The sequence below is a fragment of the Arabidopsis lyrata genome (genome assembly GCF_000004255.2).
Source record: "Arabidopsis lyrata subsp. lyrata unplaced genomic scaffold ARALYscaffold_2, whole genome shotgun sequence".
Taxonomy (NCBI): Eukaryota; Viridiplantae; Streptophyta; class Magnoliopsida; order Brassicales; family Brassicaceae; genus Arabidopsis; species Arabidopsis lyrata.
The window spans coordinates 14826227-14847721 of record NW_003302554.1 but is presented as its reverse complement, the minus strand read 5'-3'; the positions used below and the strand labels follow the sequence as shown (position 1 = coordinate 14847721).

Here is a 21495-nt window from a genome sequence, read left to right as displayed (position 1 = left end):
TTTCCCCAATCAACAATAAAAGCCCATTGGGCCGTTATAAGACTTAATATATAAGAAACGGGTCAAAATATGGGTCGCCCGTTAAAACCCGTTTTGATAAATCATAAAACCTCAAAAAACGTTAAGTGATACTCTCTACTGTACTCGGTTTTCTCGGAATTGTGTAGAAGATGATGAAGCAAGCTCGCACTTTGCTCTCCAGGTTACTTCAATTTCTCGTTTCTCTCTCAAAATTCAGTTTTTAGAATCCATTTCTCTCAAATGGCTTTTCTGGGATTGTTTGTTTTTGTTAAAGCAGGAGCCTTTGTGACCACAGTAAGTCACTTTTCGAAGAGAGAGTTAAAGCTTCGACGTTGCGTGGTTTTGCAAGCTGGTCAAGTTCTTCTACGCCTGGTCGTGGTTTCTCTGGTAAAGGTTATAACTTGGTTGGTTTGTTCCGTTTTGTCTGTTTCAAGTGTGGTTGCCCTAATTTGTTTGATTGATTCGAAAAGATGCTCCAAAGCCTAGTGGTCGATTGTTCGCACCTTATTCTATTTTCAAGGGAAAAGCTGCTCTCTCTGTTGAACCTGTTCTTCCCAGTTTCACCGAAATCGATGTATGCCAAAATCCATTTCTTTTTTAGGTTTGTGTGTTTTCTTAAGGCTTTTAGATTCTCATTACTTACTGTGAGTACAAATGTTTAGTCGGGAAATCTTCGGATAGATCGTCGTGGATCCTTGATGATGACTTTTATGCCTGCTATTGGTGAGCGTAAGTACGACTGGGAAAAGAAACAGGTTTTGTTCTTTTGCTCTCTCTTTCACGCTCTCTATCTTCACTTGTGTTCTTTCTCCTCTGATAAATATTGATTTTGTTTACTACATTGTTGCAGAAATTTGCTTTGTCACCTACTGAAGTTGGATCCTTGATTAGCATGGGTTCCAAAGACAGCTCTGAGTTTTTCCATGACCCTTCCATGAAATCAAGGTTTCTTTTTTTTTCTTCAATTCATGATGTTACTGCTGAATTCTCCAAGATACTTCCTCTTTTACCGCAGCATTTTCATGTTCTGACTTGATGACATACACTTGTCTTTGACTCCTCAGTAATGCTGGTCAAGTCAGGAAGTCATTGTCAATTAAGCCCCACGCAGATGGTAGCGGCTACTTCATCTCATTGAGTAAGGCTTCTATCAAATTTATATAACTACTGTGATAGATCATCAGACAGAATCCTACTGAAATTGTTAGTTATGGTAGCTTTCTGTTAAGTTAATATAGAAGCTTGCACTTGTATTAGTTTTGTAATAAGGCGATAACAGTTTTCGCACGGAATAGCTTTCCTTATATTAATAGGAATACTGTATAAACACTTACCTTCTGCGGTTTTGTTGCAGGCGTAAACAATGGCATCCTCAAAACCAATGACTATTTTGTGGTTCCTGTCACAAAAGCTGAATTTGCAGTGATGAAGACAGCTTTTAGTGTAAGATAGGATTTTAATTTTGCTTTCTCTTTATTCTGTTTCTATTATATCAGTTAAAAACATTGACTGGAAAAACAAAGAGCATTGCTTTTCTGTCAGTTTTAGCACATGAATCTGGATCAAGTATATATTCTTCAAGGAAGGGATATTTGTGATTTTTATTTAACCAGATTTTGTAATTTGTGCAGTTTGCCCTTCCACACATCATGGGTTGGAATCGGTTAACAGGTCAAGGTAATACTGAAGCGCTGCCACCGAGGAATGTTACTCATCTAAAAACTGATCCACAGTTAGAGCTGGAGTGGGATAAATGAACTGATGGAGTAGTAGGAACGGAGTAAATTGACAATGCATGTGTGTTTTTTTTTGGCATTTGGTGCACAACTCGGCATGCTCTGTTTTTGAAACTAATATGTCCTCTCTAAGACTTCTAATCATGGGTCTTCTTGTTTTCATTAGCACATATGTTATTTTGCAGTAAAAGCATTTTGGTTTCAGCTTGATATTCATAGATTGATAGGTTCAACCATTATAACATACAACTTCAAGACCAAGAAACACGAAAACAAAAAGAAACTAGTGAAGGAGTGTCATCTGTTGGACATTGACAGGATATGCGTCGGAAGGTGGACCATAGAAAGCTCGTCTAGCCAGAATGGAGTTAGCAGTCTGAGTAGGATGGAATGCATCCCAAAAGACATACTGACTCCTGTTGGGACAAGGATTTTGCCCGGGCAGACATGTGATTTGTCCCTGGTTCCTCCCAATCCCGCAACAAGCCCTGTCCACTACGCTAAATCCTGTACCATACAAACTCTGTTTGATCAAAGTAGAAAGCATAGAAGAAAATCCCTTTAACAGCCATATAATCTAAGAGGAAGTTTACCGTAAGCAGCTGGGTTGTTTAAGATATCACCAATTGCGCTATATGTGTTGCCGTATACATATATGGCTCCAGGTAATCGCTGGTTCAGCTGGTCAACAAGTGACCTTAACCCTTGGTTAAATGTGCCTAGAATCTGATTCACACTGTCAACACATCTATCAGGTGGCGAAACACCTCTGGCTCGTTGGTTTGGTATGCAGCCTAGTGGTGCTACTCCAGGTATAAATATCTTTCTTAGACCTAGGCCGTACAGAGTCTACACATAGATTCAAAAGACTATCATAAGATTGATTTAAAGGATAATACCATATGAATATTTGATGTAACATACAAGAAGTTGACGAGCGTATTGACTGAGAAGTAGATTGGCAAACACAGGCGGTGTGTATCTGATGCTGGAGGAGTAGAGATTAGGCATAAGGTAGTTGTTGATATAATCATTGCTCCCAAAAACGAGAACCACAAGTGATCTTGCCAAGTAATCCGTAAAATTTTGGGGGCTCATCATCGTTCTCAGTTGGCTTAGTGTCGTCTCTAGATTCACCATTTGCTGGCTCAGGCTGAATCTTCCACCCTGCACACCACACCATCATTCATCTATCCATTCAACACTATCATATATTTTAAAACTGACGACACAACTAAAAAAATACATAGTTGAAGCCTGATTCATCGAGGATGCCAGCAGCTGCAGACGCGTAATTAACTCCTTGGAGGATTCTACTGCCTGATGTGGTTGGATCCGCAAAGGCAGGAGGCGATGGAATTTGTAACAACTGAGCTGTTTTTACAAAACAATTTGTGTTTTCAGTAAGATAAGCTAATACTAAGACATGATGAATCTTAACCAAATGACTTCGTTCAAGTGTTTGAAATTTTACCTAGCAGATCAATGAAAGTCAGGCCGTTGCTAAATCTGCCAGTAGGACGGAAGTTCAAATCGATGCCATAAGGAAGGAAATTGGCTCGAGCTAGAGTTTGTATAAAGTTGTTGTTCCCAGCATCGACCAATGAGTCTCCAAGTACAAACATAGCCGGAACTCTAGCTTGTCCGGTGACCAACTCAGGCTGCTGTAATATAACAGAAGCCGTCACGGCAAGTATCAACACATATCTTCCAATATGAACTTTCATCTTCTGTCCGTTTGTGTTCATTTTAATTAGCTTGTGAATATGGAAAGATTATTGTATATAAGGCTCTAAGCAAAACATGCTGCATGTGACACAAAGGAGTTATCCTCCGGAATTTCTGATTCAATTTGTAACTGCTCTTCTCTCTCACGTTTCGACTGCTTGCTTGCATGTAAGCGAGTCAAAATGCTTGCATCATGCTTGAAATTTCCATAATAAGAGACTAAAAATGCATACGCAAGGAGACATGACCATGACGGAGTTTCTCACCCTATTCGGATAAAGATCAAAAGAAATAACTGAGCACAAGATTATCTGAGACTATAACGGATAGAGTTGCCACGCGCGAATCGTAATGAATCTCTTAAGGCTGACAAGTTTTGGAAATAGGTTTCTAAGGAGATGAGTGATAAACATAATAAACTAACATCTATACTACTTTTCATATACATTTAATGAATCATTGTCAACTACAATTTGATATTTGTTCCTTCTTGAGCTTCTAGTGTATCTAAAACATGCACCTGCCACTAGATTATACAAATTTTGGCACTCTTTATCAATCATCTCTGTGTTTGTTTTCTGAGCTGCTTGTTTTCCTGAGTTGCTGGTGTAGACTCTTCACTTACAAACGGTAAAACAATGACAGGAGCTGCTGGTACCATCTCCCAACGTTCCCGTAAGAAAGCATTAAATTTCTTGACCATTTCTTTCCGGAACTCGAGCTCCCGAGTAAATTGATCGTAGAGAACAAAAGCCAGAACATACTTGAAAGGGATAATGACTAGAACCGTTGCAATAGATAGCAAAACCAGTGCTACTTCAGTAGTTATCTGAGAAAAGATTCAAATCGTGTAACCAGGTTATATAACATCAAGTAATAGTTACCTATCCCGAACACTATCAATGGCCAAAAAAGATCTGAAACCTGATCCAGTAATTAGAACATACCTGAGGATGACCAGATAATACAATTGTCCGTAGTTTTAGAAGCACTACATTCACCTTTTGGAGATAGCTCTCCAGATCTTGCATGGCTTCTTTTAAAGCAATAATTTTTTGAATAGTATTTGAAGATGGCTGATCTCGAATGGTAACTATTCCAAACAATCTTCCTATACGGCCTTGTCGTCTGAGTCCCTTCAACGTAAGCATCCCAGTAGCCAAAAATATCAAAGACACAGGAAAAACGTACTGCAAAAGGTTCCTGAGGCGCAGAAAAGTATCCACAGTGGTATCAATTCATTACAAAGCAGCAATGAGGATATAATAATTTCTAACTTAAAGAAGCAACGATAATACGATTTCTATGCATGCAACACAAGTCTTAAACCTAAGAATCATTCTGAATGTAACGTGCACGAGATACATGGTATCACATTTATCACATGTCTGGGTGTGAACCAACCTGAAAATTATCGTTGATGCAAATGCTAGAAAAGAGACCGTCATGTAAGGCTCCTCCCAGCACCTGAGTTTCTCAAACTTTGTGGCAGTTATACTCAGTGGCAGAATGAGTTCCTGGGAGTGAAAAAACAAGAGTAGAAGGACAACATTGACTCACTATGGTCTCTGCTAATTTTACTTTTGTATAATAGTTTGCAAGGTAATGAAAAAATACTAATGAGTGCATTGCACACAAGAGATGAAAGTTGTCTAAACATAAAGAATTAGGAAACCGTCCAAGACAATTTTGTAGCAAAAACTGTTAATGGAGAAAAGCGTTACCTTAAAGAGATCAATGTTACTAGGTATCCCTTTGATGGTTGCAGCATCAATTGTGGCTTGAGTTTTTTCTACCACCTTATATTTTTGTTTACATGTTTCTGCTGCTCGCTCTACAAGTGTGAGATCAGCAACTGCAAGGTGTTTGCTCAGAACTACGCCTTGTCTTAGAGAAGAGTTTTTCCAGAAGTGAATGGATGCAGTTGAACCCCAGGAGGGAGATCTCATCCACCTTTTCAAGTAGACACTTCCATCTAGATCAGACACGTTATCAAAAGTTTCATAGGACTCTCTGGAAGCCCTGGCAATATCACCTCGTTTGTAGACCGTGTCTGCAGTTTTGGTCAATAGTGGTCCACCCCAAAAATTTACAGCTAAAGTTTGACACACGATGTCACCATAGGCTACTTGTTGAAGAAAAGAGAACTGAACTACTTTGATAGGATCATCAGGCAAATTCCGCATATATTGAAGAGCTTGAAGTCTTGCAATACAGTTAGATGCACTTGCAACTGCCTTTTCCTTACCCTTCTTTGCACCAAACACTTGATACAGCGACTTATCATCCTCTTCTGGCCCAAATTCTCGTAAAAATTTGTGCAATGCTATAACTTCACTAATAATTGCATGCCAAACATCTCGTCTAAGTTCACCTCCTAGGTCAACGAACTCCAGAACCCAAGTGGCCAACCTAAATGAATATTGTACAGGTTAGCATATAGGTAAACGACTAACCAGACATATGGCACCATACGAGAGGCATCACAACCAAATTTACATGAACATATGAACTCACCCAGGGCCGGACGAAACAGAAACTGCAGAATCAAAGAGAGAAAACCCTAGAGGCCCCACTTTCGCTTTCTCCACAGTTGACTTGTCCCCTGCGAGATCAAGTCTCAAGACCCCTTTACTTCCCTTTAAGTCAACTGGCTGAAACCAAAAGAGCATTTCCATGAGAAGGGTTTAGGGTTCTCATTTCTACACCAATAGAACAGTCTAATAAGAGATGGGTTCACAAAGTTTAAAATCAACCAACTTAGAATTCCAGCTAACGTTGCATATATATGCAGGAAATATGTAAAACTGAAGTATTCACTAGCTTGCTCCTCCCCGACGGACTTAAAAAATAAAGAACTATAATTACCTCAAAATAGAGAGCTTTATCAGTTAGAGTAAGTTTTCCAGGCCATGCAACGTTATTCTCCCACTTTAAAACAGGTCCTTTCCTGTTAGAGGCCATGCATAAAAGTCTCTCCGATGACAACTTTGGAAAGTCTGTAGTCTGGTGTGACTTCCGTCCTTCGTGTATTCTGTTCTGACAATGGAAAGATACTCAGCTAGGAAAACAACGTTGGGTTTATGTTTATCTATGCAAAAAGCTAAGTTAATGGGGTTCACATACATTTAAATTCTACTAGCACGAGAAGATAGATATTCAGCTTGAAAAGCAATATAGAGTCCATAAATAATCAAACAGGAAGTTAAGTTTAAAGGAGCATCATATATGTAAACTCCTAACTCCTAAGTGCTTACAAACTAATGATATCATCGAATGCACAAAGATTTTAGATGCACGCTATTCAAAAAGTTAACAGTTCACACTATCTGAAATTGAAACCAGTAGTGGAAAACAATCCAAAGGTCATACTCACTTGACAAGTTCCTGGATGTAAGCAAGCCAAATCTCCAAAGAAATGGCTTTTTGATCAGTGGCAGCAGCTAGAGCCTTGAAAAGGTTATGTACAGTAGCCCTATCAGCCAAGCCTGAAATTGCTGGAGCAATACGAACAAATGCTTCTTCACCTACAAACCGTCCCTTCAACACCAATAACCTTTCATCAATATTGATCGGCTACCCCAGCATTTCAAAGAGCAGAATACTATCTGATATCACAAACTTTGTTTGTTTATACTATTACCACTACCAACCTTCAAAGCAACAATAAGATTCAATTACAAAATAAAGAAATTTTTGACCTCATATAAGCCAAAAGACTCAAAGAAATACCTGAAAAGAAGGTTTTCCTGAGGCATCATTGCGTGCATTTCTTTCTTTACAATATGGATTCGCCCACGCGAGCATTGTGATGAATATTAGCCTCTGGAATGCAGGTTCCTATGAAGAGATAAGTTTCAATGGTTCAGAAACCAATAAACAATGTAAAAGACGTTATCAGAGACTTCTTTTATTTTCTTCATCATATTTTAGGTCCAAGAACTCATCCATTTCAAGAAACTAAAAAACTTGATAAGAGTTAGTGGAAAGCATCCCAGTTTCCAGATACCTTAAGACACGGATGAAACTCCGAGCTATCCCTCGATAAAAACCTGAAACAGCAATACTCCACCAGATATCGAGCATCGGTAGATAAAGCTGGGGAAACAAGAGTTTCAAATATATCCTGCATTTTCTTCCCAGTTATACCATTCATCCTGCTTAGAAAGGGTCAAAGAAAAATGAAAACTTTTACAACAACCACAAGTGAAGATGATTCAATGATCATGTTGTAGTTTTAAATTAGCTCACCTGCTAAACTGCTCGATGGAGATAATAGCATCAAAAGAAAGAGATCCTTTTGGTGTATCACTTCGAACTGTTTGTTCAACTGTAAGAAGTTCCTCCAAGTCTTCAAAATCTTGTTGATCCTCAAGATCAACCTTTTTGAGACTCTGACTCTTTTTCTTCAACGGAGATGTTACATCACTCAGAATTTTCTGAGATTTAGACACCCACCTACTAAATCGTTCTTGCACCGCATCTATCATAGAAGAACACCAAAAAACTCAGTAGCTGTTCTTGAGTACTTTTTAAGAATCCAAATTCGAAGAGGAAGAAGAAGGTCTTACTTGGGTCGATATCGTTCAATTTCCATTTATTCTGAGCCACAATTCGGAGTCTTTGCTTTCGATTAGAAGAACAATTTCTGGAGAAAGAGCAACGTCGATGAACACGAACTCCATCACAACGGAAAACAATAGGAAAATCTGGAGTTGAAGAAGAAAGTTTCAATCTTTTCAATCCTCCGACTCTCTGCGCCATGTCTGTAGCTGAAAAAAGCGTTGGAGAGAGAGGCGTACAATAGCAAAACACCACCCTTTTTTTTTGTTGGTCTTGCTAAATTATTGCTTTCTAGTTTCATCTTTTATGTCTTTATTCTCAAATAAATATCAAACCATGTCCCCACGATTCCTTAACCCAATATTATTCCATTTTAATCCATTCTCGTTTGCCTTCAAATTGTGTTACACAACAGAAAAATTATGAATACGATTTGTGAAAATGCTTAGAACACATTACCTATAAATATAGTTAAACAAGCAAAGATAAGACAGAGTTTAGTGGTCATAGGTCCATATGAAAATAAAGTTGTTGAAGATGCAATGTTATTGTGTTTTTCCTTCTTCTTTCTCCTCTCCTGCCAAAAACATTTGACTTCTTAAAACATTAATTTACTGATTTCCATAAATAAAAGTTTTAAAAGGGGCATCCGATTATTCCTCTAAGCCCGACGAATCTAATGGGCTGATCCTCACGTAACAAAACACTTGCTTGATAACCGATCTGAATAGCAAGTGGAGCCGAGTTTTGAGGTGTGCTTAAACAGAGTAAAACTCTATGATCAACGCGGGATTTTGTCCAAGAGTGACTCGGAGAGTACGCTGCTATAGGAAAATCTAGACTTGCAGGAGAACGTTTCAGCCTTAAGTTCTTTACACAACATAAAAAATGTAACGACAACTACATAACAACAAACGATGGGTCAAATCCAAAACTAGAAACCAAAAGAAGAGCAACTTCAAGATGTAATCATAGGCTCTGGATCCGACGAGTCAGTGGAAGATTTGTTGTTGGACTGACGTATTGAGTTGAATAATACATCTTTGATGACCTACAAGTACAACATTGATGGATTTTGATTCTGTGAGATCCATGAATCTTAAGGGAAAGATATAACATTGATGGATTACGTTTCAAGATTTACTCACCTGCGACATTAGTCCATGGACCTGTTCCACAGTTATCTTTGAGCTATCCCTAGTTATCTTAGTTAGTTGAGACTCATCCTGAAAAGTGATTTAGAACACACGTCAAATGAGATCTTTAACAAGCACACCCATTAACATTCTCTAAAGTTATATATCTGTACAAACTTCAACAACTTTAGAGATCAATCATCTTAGTAGCTAGATGTTTACGGTGGTACTTAACTAGCCAGATGTAGAAGTTTTACATAGGAAAAACCTCAAGAAGTGGGGTGAAAAGGCAAGAGCAATTAAAATTTGACGAACCACTCACACATACCTCTTTTTTCCTATGAAGGGATGATGGCACAATTCCTCCGCGAGAATGAGCCAGATGATTCTCCGCTTGCTCAAGCTTCTCAGCTTCATTGGTAAGATTATGAAATGATTAGAACACATTACCTATTATACAGAGCACGACTAGAAAAAAAAAGGTAAACTATTTTTTCCTAGGCCATATCCAAGAGTTTACCCAAGTCTGATATTTGTCCGGCAACATAGTCTCCATTGCCCAGCAGTGGAGAAGAAGAAAGAGTGTTCACCCAATACTTGTTCCATAGGAGATCCAGAAGATGAGAATCAAGAGATGACTTGAAATAAGTGATATCTAATGAATAGTACTGCCAGAACCAAAAGTCAAACATAAGAATCGTGTTGGGAGCTTCCAATGAGAAAATGAAATACAAGTATATATATGTACCTGCTTGCAGTGAACACCAAAGTCCTCGATCTTATTTAAAGGAATAGTCTGATACTCGGAAACTGGTTCATCCGGAGGCTTATATCCTTCTGAGTATGTTCTGAATGCTCCAATCTCAACCTTACCAGCTGAAACAGTCCTTGTGGGATCAATAACAACAGCTAAAAATGGCTCCTGATACTGTTGATTAAGCCTCTGCGTAGAAACATCAATACCCGAGAGCCAGCATCCATATCCAGGGTGAGAGTGATACCATCCAACAACATTTTCCAACCGCCCCGCCTTATAAAGGTCAAGTTATAACCATAATCAATTAAACTGTTCTGACTTATATAGAAAGTGACTATAAAAGGTAACCCAAAGAAAAATCAAAACTTTGATGCTTCACAACAATTAACAATCTGGCATCAAGATTCAAAGTCACTTACGAGCTTGTTGGTCTGTGAATACTCAACCATATACTCATAAGCATCAGCCTGAGCATTAACCCTTGTCTCAGTTCCTTCCACTGGCAAAGCAAAAGCATCCATAACAATGATAGCATCACCATCAGTCTTACCTTGCATAAGACCCATTATTTCAATTGTGCCACCGGAGCGAGCGTGAACCACCATCTTAAGAAGGGCAAGCGCTGAGATCTTGACTCGTTTGAAGTAGTGAGGATCATTCTCCCATGGCTTCTCTTGCTGGAACCTACTCTGCGAAGTATCGTCGTAGTAGAAGATGTTATCGGAGGTTGAATCAGGTGAGTCTACTGTTAGAATGTTGTTCTCCAGTTCCCATGTCTTCCTTGCTATCGTCGACGACGAACCCTCCATTTTTTCAAAAGGAATCAATTTTAGGAACCTAGGGTTTCATACACAAGTCACGAAATCGATGGAAAGTTCAAGAATTTGAAGTTATCAATTGATGTAGATCGGAGAGTGATCGATTCAACTTGCTGAGAATTGAAAACTGTGTAAGGTTTCTTTGCTCCAAGAACACGTGTTGCTTTTTATACAGACACCGACACATGTGAATTCGAAATTCCGGTTCTGTTTTCTTCTTGGTTTGTCGGTTTGGTTTAATTCGATATCGGGGGGTGAGTGACGTGCATAAATTCTCTAAACCGAAAGAGAACTCTCGTCGAAGTGAATAAAATACGTATGACTATGTTTACATATAGATGAGTTTTGTTATTGATTCAAAATCATATTATACTGATATTATTCTCCTGCAATTTGTTGACTTTTATCTTCTGTCTAATTTATCTGAGAGATGTCTACGAAACTGTAGCTACAGAACTAGAAACCTTATCTAGCAATTGCAAAATAGCCATGATTGTCTAGTTTATCTTCTCCTCTTTAGGAACCTTGCATTTACAGTTCTGCTTTAGATTCCAAGTCTTGTTCTGTATCTTTAGAGATGTCACTTGATGGAGGAGGGTTAGGCTTGTCTGTAGCAGGAGCAGCTACTGGCTCGTTGACGAGTTCCACATCTTCACCCAAGATTTTTGCTGTGAATTTCCGTGCTTCGAGATCAAGATCGGGCCATTCAGTTACGATTCTTCTGGCACCCTGCAGAAGAACACAACATTTAATAAACAATGCTTTATGAGTGTTGTGGATATGAAGAATAAAATTCATAGGGGAAGCTTGAAAAAACAATTGCTTACCTGAAGCTTTGGTTCCTTTGTCATGGGGTTATTGCAAAGGTCAATTGTTCTGGCCTTGGCTTTTGTGGCGTTTCCACACCAAGATTCACACCACAACCACTCTTGGGGAAGTGAAAATATAGGAACAGTATGCTGAGCATAATTAGGAAGATCCTGAAACAAGATAATGCCATACCATCAACAAGTGGAACTCGTGATGATAAGTCCAACCAGTAGTAGAATGTTCTAAAGATTCAGAGCATTGTGTATGATAAGAGTCAAATGCAAAGGCTTTCAAATAAAAGAAAAAGATAGTGTGACCATCAAGGAAAGATTACAGCCCTAAGTAGAGAGAATCATATTGTACAACTTGCCTGATCTAGGTTGGACAAACTATTTGGATCCTTGCTAAGCGTCTCATAGAATACTCTTAGATTATCTCCTGCCGCTGTCTCTCGGAACTTAACCAAGTCAACAACGTACAGAGCACTACAGATAGAACAAGCTACATCAAAAATAGGAAAAGTAACACCTTACTGAGGTTCAAGTGAAGTTAGTTTGTTTACCTGATATGGTATGGCCTACCACGCAAATGTTCTTTCCAGAAACCCTGTTCAAAGCAATTGAGAATGTAAGAGTAAGGAAACCAAAATTACCTCTACAGGCCAAAGAAACAGATTAATGTATACCTGTCTCCAAAATCGATAGCCATCCATTTCCCTGTTGTTGTCACAAAAAGGAGTATACGCGAGAGGTCTTCCTTTGATATCCATATCATACAGTTCTCCCATGTCTGTCCTTATAATTTGATCTGCGTCGACAAATATAACCTACAGAATACATGTCGAATGCCTTATAGCGGCATCTTCTAAGCATCAAAATCGCAAGAAAGAAATGAAGATGTGATCATCTGTACCTTTTCCAATGAGAGAGGAAATATAACATCAAGGAAAAGAATTTTGTAGGCCCAAATAATTCGTTGCTTTTCTTTCTGTTTATGCAACCAGGAAGGCCATTTATACGTAATCAGCTCATACTCAAAGTTGTATTCTTGTGCCATATGTGGAATCACATCCTGCAAGGTTAGAATGTGATACACATTAAGTTAAAGTGCTAGAAAAACTAGTGATAAGTTCGCATCTAGAGATAAGAAGACATAAATAGATACAAACAAAAAAAAAAACATATGTGGAAGCAAAGAAAAAAGGAGCCAACCTTAAATTGAGGAGAGAGATAATTCTTAATAAACCAGAATTTTACAGGACGATTGGTGTTCTTCAGGACACTGAGAATCATGATCTTAAGGAAACGCTCATATCTGTCATAAGCAATGCCTCGGCATCAGAAAGGAATTGATACCAACAAATCATATATTAAACTTTTCACATAATACACTTAAAACTCTTATGCACACGAATATCCACATATAGACGTAGAAATACCATACATGATTTTCTTTTCATATGCTTGATGCACTTAAGGTAATTCAGATTATCTAAAATGGTTCAACACACTTGATTATATTAAGTCTATGTGTGTGGTCAAGCAGGTTAGAAAAATGATAGCGCTTACAAATGCCCTGAAGCGATGGAGAATATATTTATCGTTTTCCCTTGTCGCCCACCCTTCTCATGCTCCTGAAAAGATGATAAATAGAAATAGCTTGATTAAAATTGTTGCAAAGGTAGCCCCCAAGTTAGAATCATGCAGAATTTAGATGCAACAGGTTTACAACAATCATAAAAGTTAGTCCAGATTACAAAAGCTACTCACTTTTTCGGGACCTCCCTTCATTGATTGTTGACGACCACCAACAAAACCAGACGCCCATTTCAAGAAATTTGAGTTCCAGCTTCCTCGCTAAAACAAAAGAGCGTCATCAGAGAATAAATAACCAGCATTTTTAAAGACCAATAGTTTTTATGTAAATCTTCTATTCGAGTAAAGTAGCACTTACTTTGTTGTTTTGCTGCACACCATCATCACCGTCTGAAGGAACTAGCAACTTTTCATGCTCCTTACCCTTTCTCTTAACTACTTCTAGATGAACAACTTTACCACGCAGATCATCGATAGTAATACGTTTCAGTGAGGATTGATCTTGACTCCCATCATTTCCTCCTTTCAAAGTGTATAGCTCAGAACTTCTACCCGGAGCAAGTTGCAAATACCAAACCCCTGGGGATACTTTCATCTGCCAATAACCCAAATTGGCCATTACAAGGGTATCAACCAAATGCGGTCTATTTTTGGTTCCCAGAATCAGCTGAAGGCCACGAGGAGCCTCATGATCTTTTTCCGCGCAATGACCTGTGCAAGGGTTTCGTTAATAATAACATGAACAAAACCATCCAGCGTTGAAGAATAAGTTTAGAAAAGCTAACCTGTAAGAACAAGAGATTCAACCTCAAAAACTGCCTGTAGTGTAGTGGTATCTCCCAGGTTCTCAAGCAATATATTATCAAGATCATGACTGGACAAAGCCAAATCCAGAAGAGAGAAAAAAAAAAGCAGAAGGTCAGGCATAAGCAAAAATAAGTGAACTAAACAAGCAAATGCCATGACAAATATTTTGAGCCAAAAAGAACAGCATAATCCCATTTTCTTTTTCAGGGGAAAATACCATACATGGCAATTACTGGTTCAACAAGCCATGGCTCTGGAACGTCAAGATTCATGGTAAGTGTCTTAGACAATGGCATATTTGCGAAAAATGCCTTAGGCCCATCTACGTCAAAGCCTGTATTGCTGTAATCGTCCTGAAAAAAAATACATAGCAGAATCAATATTTGATCAGAGAATATGGGCAATACCGGACCGTCATATAATTTTATTAACATCTTTGTAAATAACATACCGTATTAGGTAAGACATATCTGTAGTAATTCTTCAGAGGAATGTCCACAAGGGAACTCTGCCAAGAAGAATTAAGAACTCTAGGTCAGACGCATGAACAATATGTATTTTCCTTTTTTCCAATAAGAAACAATAACCCTTGAAACATAATACACATGAAAAATACCCATAATTAACCACATCAGTAAGGCAGCTGTAACATCATAAAAATATTGATCTCAGCAAGAGTACCAGTAACCACAATAAAGCCAGAAGAATAAGTCATTTGAACATCTAGGTGGCTCAGAACATTAAGTTTGACATTCTAGTGATTTCCAAATAATAAGGTTAGCTGTATATATTTTACTCACCATGGGATTCAGAACAATCCTCATGCTCGTCTGAACATGTTTCTGTAGAACTTGAAGAAGTGATGCTAGTTTTTGACCAGTAGGACTTAAAGGATCGATAACAGCATCAATGTGTATCGTTGCATTTTCATTTCCTAGCAAAACCGCACTACACAACGTATGGACATCTTAGTTGCATAGCCTAATATTCCCAAAAAAATTGAAAAGAAAAGCAACTACCAATATAGCCAGTATATATACCTGTACTCTGAATTCAACACCTCAAACCGTGCACTTTCAGAACTACGATCCCGTGTTGCCATTGCAGATGACACAAACATGAAGACATCGCTAAAATATTTACTGCAAGTGTGAAAAAATAAAAAACAATATTCTATCAGCTACTTTTCAAACCATGCAAGGGATTATTCCTAAAAGAGGTGAAGAACCATATCCTATCAGCTATTTTCAGAACATACATGGGATCATCCCTCCTAGAAGAAGAAACATCAGTCTAGAGAGTGAATAAAGCCTATATAAAATAAGCAGCAAGAGCCAAATCTAGAAGAAAAAAATCGTGCAGCAAAAAGAAGCTTTGCTCACCAAGAACTAGGACGAAAAAAATTGACAAGAAAAAGCATAAGACTAAAAAATTTCTGTTTAAAATTTTGGTTTGGCAGACAAGAAGAAACAGTTAACGCATGAAACAAGAGACCTTGTGAGCAGATCGGGATCCACATCTTGCCATTCAATGCCTTCAATAATTTCTTGAACAGGCTTTACTCTTTGATTGAACTCCATTGACTCAAGAAGATGTAAATCTTGGCCCAAAAATGTCCTCTCATCCACAGGAAATATCACCTAGTCAAATATATACTTGAATGTGACGAAGGTTCATAAATATACAATTGGAACTAACGCTAAGGATACGTAAATAGTGTTAAACAATCTATATAATTACAGAAAAGGATAAAAAATGGTTTACACACCCTTCCATTTGAAATAATAGCATTTGCATCAGATTCAAGTCCAAGTTCCCAAGACAAGAATTGGGCGACCTGCATGACAATTATAAACAAAACCATTGTTAACACTATTGCTTTTTCAGAGGAAACTGAAGATTCTTGTATCGATGTTCTTTCAGGCATGATAGAATTTTTTTTAAAGCAGTATACCTTTGTCAAACGCTTAAGTAATTCTTCATCCAATGATTCAACGAGACAAGATCGGTATGCCTTAGAAGATAGCCCATATTCCTCAGCAAGCTCAAGGACTTTATCAATAAACATTTGAGAGCTAGCTGATTCCACTGCTGTTTTTAACAGATATTCACGCTCGTAAAACAAGCATAGTTTATCCAAGAAGTATAGCACCTTTTCCTTATGACTGCAAACAATTAGATAACAAACATAACACGCAGAGATGAATGTAAGAAAATGACACAAATAAAGGTATTTTCAAGAAAACTTTACCTATCACACGCAAAACAAAAACTGACATACCTAAATGATGAAGCAGTTTTTTCGAAAAACTTTATAAATAGAAGGCTATATGGGTCAGCATTCTGGCTGCTAAATAAGACTCCAAGACGAGCACTTTTGGAACCTCCAATCTGAATGAAAATACAAGAGCATCAATAACATGTGTGGATCCAACTAAGGGTGGAGGAAAAGAGTGTGTAAAGAACAAGGTAGAAAGCTATTAATACATCAACTAACCAGGTAACGGATTCCTTCATGTAACAATTTCGTTCCTTTCTTCGTTGCGACATCAGCAGCAAGGAGATGAGTCACATACTTAACATCCTCTGAAGCTGGAATAGTCATAAGAGAAGATATATATCAAGTGAGTTTGCATAAGAAGATAACACATTTGGGCTGTGGGAAAGAAGCTGTTGACTATATAAATGCATGGTTACTTACTTTCAGGAGAATGCAAGTAGTTAACATCATTCAACATAGATTCCCCTTTCCTGGTAGATGAAGCTAGCGACACAAACCTTGGTTTGTTCTTTCCTCCACTAATAATCTACAAACAATGCAATTACGAGAGGCAGACACTTCTTGGAATTAGTAATAAACAAACACATATGCAAATTACAAAATATGCTGCCAGTAAAACTCCCTACCTGTGGATTATAACGGCTAAGACCACTTTCCGAAAGCAATTTGTCCAAAACATTAGTACGGGATTCTATCTGGCCGTAATAAACTTGTTCTTGTATCTTGGGAAGCTCATCATTCATGGCATTTAAAAGAGTTTCTTCCTGGAGACACAAGGGCTAGCTTCATGAACCAATTTATAATAGACTTAAGAAAATCAAAGCATTAGAATATTAAAAGCTCTACTATTCGGACGTGAACGTCGATGCAGAATAAAGTAAAATGGTTTGCATGTACATAATATTGAATTAGACGCATGCTTGCAGTAAGCTACCAACGTCTGAGAACGTCGACATATTAAAAAAGATGCACAAAAGTACCTCAATGGAATCAAAGACAAGGCCATTCATCAAAAAGGAACACTTCAATTTCGCCAGACCCAACTTAAATACAAACATGGAGCTCGCTTCAGATGCTTCCTTCAAAGTGTGCTCTTGTTGCAGTTTCAGCAATATATCCTGAGGGGGTGTTTTAACCTTTGGTCTGGAATATAAAAGACCCAACTTAAGGAGCGCTAAGGAATACAATCCAAATTTTCTATGTAGACAGAAAATAATAGAGATCTACGATTGTAGAATAATGATTCTAAATATCCATGTTACTTACAAAATTGTCTCAACAAATGCTCCATCAACGTGTTCCTGTTCAATGTCCTCTTCGGAAGAATCAGCAGATTCAGTCCTTAGTGTGTTTACCTGTTAACAAAACCTGAAGATCTTAGCAACTAATGTTTTGGATACTTGAAATTACAACAGAATGACAAAAAATCAACGAGAAATAATCAAGCCACTTCTAACTATGAGTTAAGTGTTAATGTCTATTACATTGCCCAAGAACTGAAAAGCTGTTTGGATCCCATGGTGCTCCTTGATGTACAGAAAAAGACGTATGACCTGCAAAGAGAGTTTTTCATCAGAAAAGAAAATCCATTCTTAGTTTAACCCCCCAGCAAAAAACTAAAAATGAACATAATAAGAAAAAGCTTCTTATTGCAGGCAAAAAGTTCAAAATTGGGAAAATGATAACAGTAAATTTATATTCTAAACGGTAAATACCATAGTGGATATGTCCTCTTTAACTTGGGCATTAGTCGCTGCATCAGAAGATGGAATTTGACCACCATTCTGCTCGATATTCTTGATTAATTGAGTGGAATATAATATCACCCCAAATCTCACAGGGAGTTGATTTTCGTATAAAGATCTGAGAGTATCAATGGACTGTAGAGATCCAACAATAGTCAGGTCAAAAGCTCTGTACTAATGAATAAGGGACGAAGGGCCAGCAATGCCGGGAAAGGGCAAGTATAAGACTTACCTCAAGACCACAGGGAGTCGCTGGATCAATGACGTAAACTGCATGGAATAGGTTCTTTCGGATGTAACGTAGTTGTCCAGGGAAGGCAGGCATCAAAATCTTATTACAAGGTGAGAGAAACACATGCCATTAGAGATTATTTTCCCGATGACACCTTGCTTACAAATAAATCATATGTATCCTCACTTATCAAGGAGATGTCAGCTGCACTAGTTACCTCGTTAATATTACTCCGCCAACGCTTGTACATATCATCCTCTTCCAGATTGTTGAGATAGGTAACATGCACGGAACGGAAATCAACCCGATATGAATCCGGTTCAGGGAGAGGGGTAGTTAGTAGAAGTTTCCGTATGGCTCCATCAGGTATCTGATAGTTGCATAAACATGTTAGCACATCCATATGTTCAAGACTAATCACAGTTTAGTGTCCTGAATAGACAGGAAAAAAAATCATCAATTTGTATAGTTCCAGTTTTTCCTCCATGTTATATAAACTACAACTTTACTTTTTAGTTCACAAGAAGTAAAATGTATGTCCAAGATCTCCAGCAAAACAGAAAAAAGAAACACTAAATTAATTAAATTTAGGACCATTATTATAAGCATACCTTAAGCTTCGAAAAATGGTTGGCCAGGGACAATTCCTGATGGGCCAAATCCATCAACCTGCAAACAGAAGGATCAGATGATCATTGCAAATGGACTATAACCAACAATTTAGGCATGTTAGCTTTTGAAAGGTGTAAAATAATCCAAATGAAAAGCGATACCACGCAAACTGATATCAAATGTAAGTGAATAGAAAGATGGGAAACTAGGTCTGGCCATACTAAAGCTAAAATGGGCTTGGGGAAAAGTACACAAACGAAGAAAAAATATCAGAATTTCACTATGGATTGCAGTAAATATGCCTAGACCAAGACAAAATAGCACAAAGTGCAAAAAGGTATTACATGTATAGATCCATATCTTCGATGTTCAACAGGGCACCATTCAGAGCCAACAAAGCCTTGCCAGGGGGAACCATTCTCTGGTTTGAAAGTATCTCTTCTTTGATTGATTCATTGAGCTGCACGATTAACCAGACACATCTAAAATCAAAGAAACCACAAGGAAACAATTCAACCAGCAGGTAAACACAGCATCAAAAAAAAAATGACATACCTTCATGCGAGATAATGAAGAAACTACACTAGGAAAGTTTTGATTAATTTCTTGCATAGACTGCAGAGGATCAGAGGCATGGACTATTCTCTGCGCTGTTTGGTGTCCTAAATCTGTGGAACAAACGTAAATTAGGAAACACTTTATCAATTTCTATTAAAATCAAGCCAAACATGCAGGATGCAGCAGTACCTTTGAGCTCCCAAACATCAAGCGTGTCTGATACTGTTGATGATAGAAGATAATCCCTAAAAGCCATGACTTCTGATCTTAGCTCGGGTTTCCTGTCCTGCAAAAGAGGAGCACTGACCTTAACGATCACCCAAAAGAAAATGAAAAAGCTGCTACAAAAATTTCTGTCATTCCTCTCTTATCTTCCTCCATCTCACATCCACTAACAAAAACATATTCATTTTGCGAGCATTCATGCATTCTTGCAGATCAAAATGAAGTGATTTTTTGAAAAAAATGGTCCTATATATATTTATACATTATACTGGTTATATTTCGAATTAAACATACCAGGATTTTTGAGAATATAAAGCCCCTAACATCTTGACTAAGATCTTCAGTCCTAGGATCTTCAAGAGTGATACCTGAAACTCTTAGCAGAAACAATTAAAGAGTAGCAAATTCACAGCTAACAGAAAGAATATAAGGAATAAATAACCAATAGGAAAAAGCTTTTACTTTCAATATTCGGGTGGCGAAATGAATAAATGAGTGTTTAACACTAACCTTTCTTTATAGCACTATCATCCATTGCCTTGTACTCCATGTTCTTCAAAGCAAGCTCCACACCATAACCAGCTAAGCTAACATTCTCCCTTGCTCCAATGGCACCGCAGGGTCTAGTTTTGCCTTCACAACCCAAAGGTAATACTGGTCTAACAACATATGTAACTTTTCCCTGGAGGAAACCAAGGCTTCATTAGAATGCACACAACAAAAGCAGAAAGACACTACGAAATGGAATCCCCGGACAATAGAGCCTGAAGTTGCTTTATCAAGACTATAAGAAAAACACAACTGAACCCCATATGAGAACTTCTCAAACTCATGCCTCCTGCTCGAGGTAAACTTTCATTTTCTACCCCAATAACAAAATACGTTTTTTCAATAATGAAGGACAAGTTTCCCAGGAAAAAAGAGAGACCTCCTTGGCTGCTTTAGCAAGCGAGAGGTGAAACTTCCTAAAGCAATCAGTCCCAACAGCCCCATAGAGAACAGCAACTGGGCTTCCAGCTCTTGAATCAAAATGAACGTGATCAAAGTCGAAGAGCTCAGGCCCCTGAACAGCATCTCCAGCACTGGCATCCAACGAAATGCAGCTTAGAAAGAACAAATTGTGATCTTAACCAAAAAAAAAAAGAGAGAGAGAGTGTCAGTGCATACGCAGGAGCAGAAGCGAGCCAGGATTGAAGATCTGCAACATCGTAAAAGAGAGAGGAGCCAGTATCAACACAACAGCAGTCAGTCGCAGAGGGATCATCGCCGTGAGGGAAAGAAGACAGAGACTCATCAGCCAATTGGCGATAAAGCACAAGCCTGGGCGAGGCAGATCTCAAAGTAAGTGAGAAATGGAAGAGAGAAGCCACTGGTTGAGCTAACAGAGTCGAAGCCTGTTTAGATATCTTAAGAAGACAATCTCTAGCTGATTTGCAATCGGAATCACCAGTATCATCTCCATCGGAACCAAGCCAAGCATCAGTGAACTCCCAGAACAACTGCTTCGATTCTTTGGAAATCAACTCACTATATCACAACAAAAATCACTCAGATTCAGCTCAAGATCAGTATAAATGGTGATCGACAAAAGTAAGAAGAAGCATTACCCAGCCTCAAGGAGAAGAGGAGTACCCTGCCACTTGGCCTTAACCGCCACCTGAACATTCTTAGGTCTCCGATTCTGAGCGTTGACGCCGACGACGACGAAGAAGAGAAGAATGAGATAGAGCCAAGATCTCAGATTGGTGGTCCCCATCTTTTCCGCGACGGAGAAGAAGAAAAACCAGAATCAAGCCGGGAAATATTCTTACTAACTCAAAAGAGGGTAATTTCGTAATAACAAACAAAAGCCACGACATCGAGTATGACGT

At 38.3% G+C, this 21495-nt stretch overlaps 5 protein-coding genes across 7 annotated transcripts; 1 reads left to right on the top strand and 4 right to left on the bottom strand.

Moving 5' to 3' along the window:
* The first annotated feature begins 92 nt into the window (after nucleotides 1–92).
* Nucleotides 93–1967, top strand: LOC9323423 (single-stranded DNA-binding protein WHY2, mitochondrial). 2 transcript variants are annotated; one of them, XM_021034206.1, is made up of 8 exons: nucleotides 93–202; nucleotides 299–408; nucleotides 492–595; nucleotides 684–776; nucleotides 872–966; nucleotides 1086–1159; nucleotides 1376–1464; nucleotides 1653–1967. In XM_021034206.1, the coding sequence occupies exons 1-8, from the start codon at nucleotides 171–173 to the stop codon at nucleotides 1776–1778; spliced, it is 723 nt and encodes a 240-aa protein (XP_020889865.1). In that variant the 5' UTR covers nucleotides 93–170; the 3' UTR covers nucleotides 1779–1967. The 2 variants fall into 2 exon arrangements, with proteins under 2 accessions (XP_020889865.1, XP_002888827.1); XM_002888781.2 differs by having other exon boundaries at nucleotides 299–414.
* On the bottom strand, nucleotides 1935–3521 carry LOC9323422 (GDSL esterase/lipase At1g71250). The gene is made up of 5 exons (XM_002887312.2): nucleotides 3232–3521; nucleotides 3004–3131; nucleotides 2682–2924; nucleotides 2351–2606; nucleotides 1935–2264 (listed from the first exon to the last, which is right to left on the bottom strand). Exons 1-5 carry the CDS (start codon nucleotides 3503–3505, stop codon nucleotides 2041–2043), a joined length of 1125 nt encoding a protein of 374 aa, XP_002887358.1. The 5' UTR covers nucleotides 3506–3521; the 3' UTR covers nucleotides 1935–2040.
* A 370-nt stretch (nucleotides 3522–3891) lies between these two features.
* Nucleotides 3892–8397, bottom strand: LOC9323421. Of its 2 annotated transcripts, none has more exons than XM_021034200.1 (11): nucleotides 8057–8397; nucleotides 7737–7968; nucleotides 7495–7642; nucleotides 7218–7325; nucleotides 6862–7025; nucleotides 6354–6519; nucleotides 6003–6139; nucleotides 5210–5897; nucleotides 4890–5002; nucleotides 4433–4688; nucleotides 3892–4314 (listed from the first exon to the last, which is right to left on the bottom strand). In XM_021034200.1, the coding sequence occupies exons 1-11, from the start codon at nucleotides 8247–8249 to the stop codon at nucleotides 4045–4047; spliced, it is 2475 nt and encodes an 824-aa protein (XP_020889859.1). In that variant the 5' UTR covers nucleotides 8250–8397; the 3' UTR covers nucleotides 3892–4044. The 2 variants fall into 2 exon arrangements, with proteins under 2 accessions (XP_020889859.1, XP_002887357.1); XM_002887311.2 differs by having other exon boundaries at nucleotides 7495–7645; nucleotides 8057–8332.
* A 456-nt stretch (nucleotides 8398–8853) lies between these two features.
* Nucleotides 8854–10907, bottom strand: LOC9323420 (COP9 signalosome complex subunit 5b). The gene is made up of 6 exons (XM_002887310.2): nucleotides 10361–10907; nucleotides 9933–10214; nucleotides 9705–9852; nucleotides 9513–9595; nucleotides 9197–9274; nucleotides 8854–9099 (listed from the first exon to the last, which is right to left on the bottom strand). The coding sequence occupies exons 1-6, from the start codon at nucleotides 10748–10750 to the stop codon at nucleotides 9007–9009; spliced, it is 1074 nt and encodes a 357-aa protein (XP_002887356.1). The 5' UTR covers nucleotides 10751–10907; the 3' UTR covers nucleotides 8854–9006.
* Nucleotides 10908–11063: 156 nt separating this feature from the next.
* Nucleotides 11064–21415, bottom strand: LOC9324890 (UDP-glucose:glycoprotein glucosyltransferase). The gene is made up of 37 exons (XM_002887309.2): nucleotides 21232–21415; nucleotides 20792–21151; nucleotides 20553–20706; nucleotides 20135–20306; nucleotides 19919–19992; nucleotides 19589–19685; nucleotides 19397–19509; nucleotides 19186–19301; nucleotides 18841–18898; nucleotides 18447–18599; nucleotides 18230–18328; nucleotides 17968–18132; nucleotides 17737–17805; nucleotides 17519–17607; nucleotides 17233–17395; nucleotides 16879–17016; nucleotides 16673–16778; nucleotides 16469–16563; nucleotides 16253–16362; nucleotides 15926–16136; nucleotides 15740–15808; nucleotides 15466–15611; nucleotides 15012–15113; nucleotides 14772–14919; nucleotides 14423–14479; nucleotides 14194–14324; nucleotides 13950–14038; nucleotides 13523–13875; nucleotides 13339–13425; nucleotides 13138–13202; nucleotides 12781–12883; nucleotides 12482–12640; nucleotides 12255–12395; nucleotides 12132–12175; nucleotides 11940–12054; nucleotides 11587–11739; nucleotides 11064–11488 (listed from the first exon to the last, which is right to left on the bottom strand). Exons 1-37 carry the CDS (start codon nucleotides 21378–21380, stop codon nucleotides 11291–11293), a joined length of 4851 nt encoding a protein of 1616 aa, XP_002887355.1. The 5' UTR covers nucleotides 21381–21415; the 3' UTR covers nucleotides 11064–11290.
* Between the last annotated feature and the right edge of the window lie 80 nt (nucleotides 21416–21495).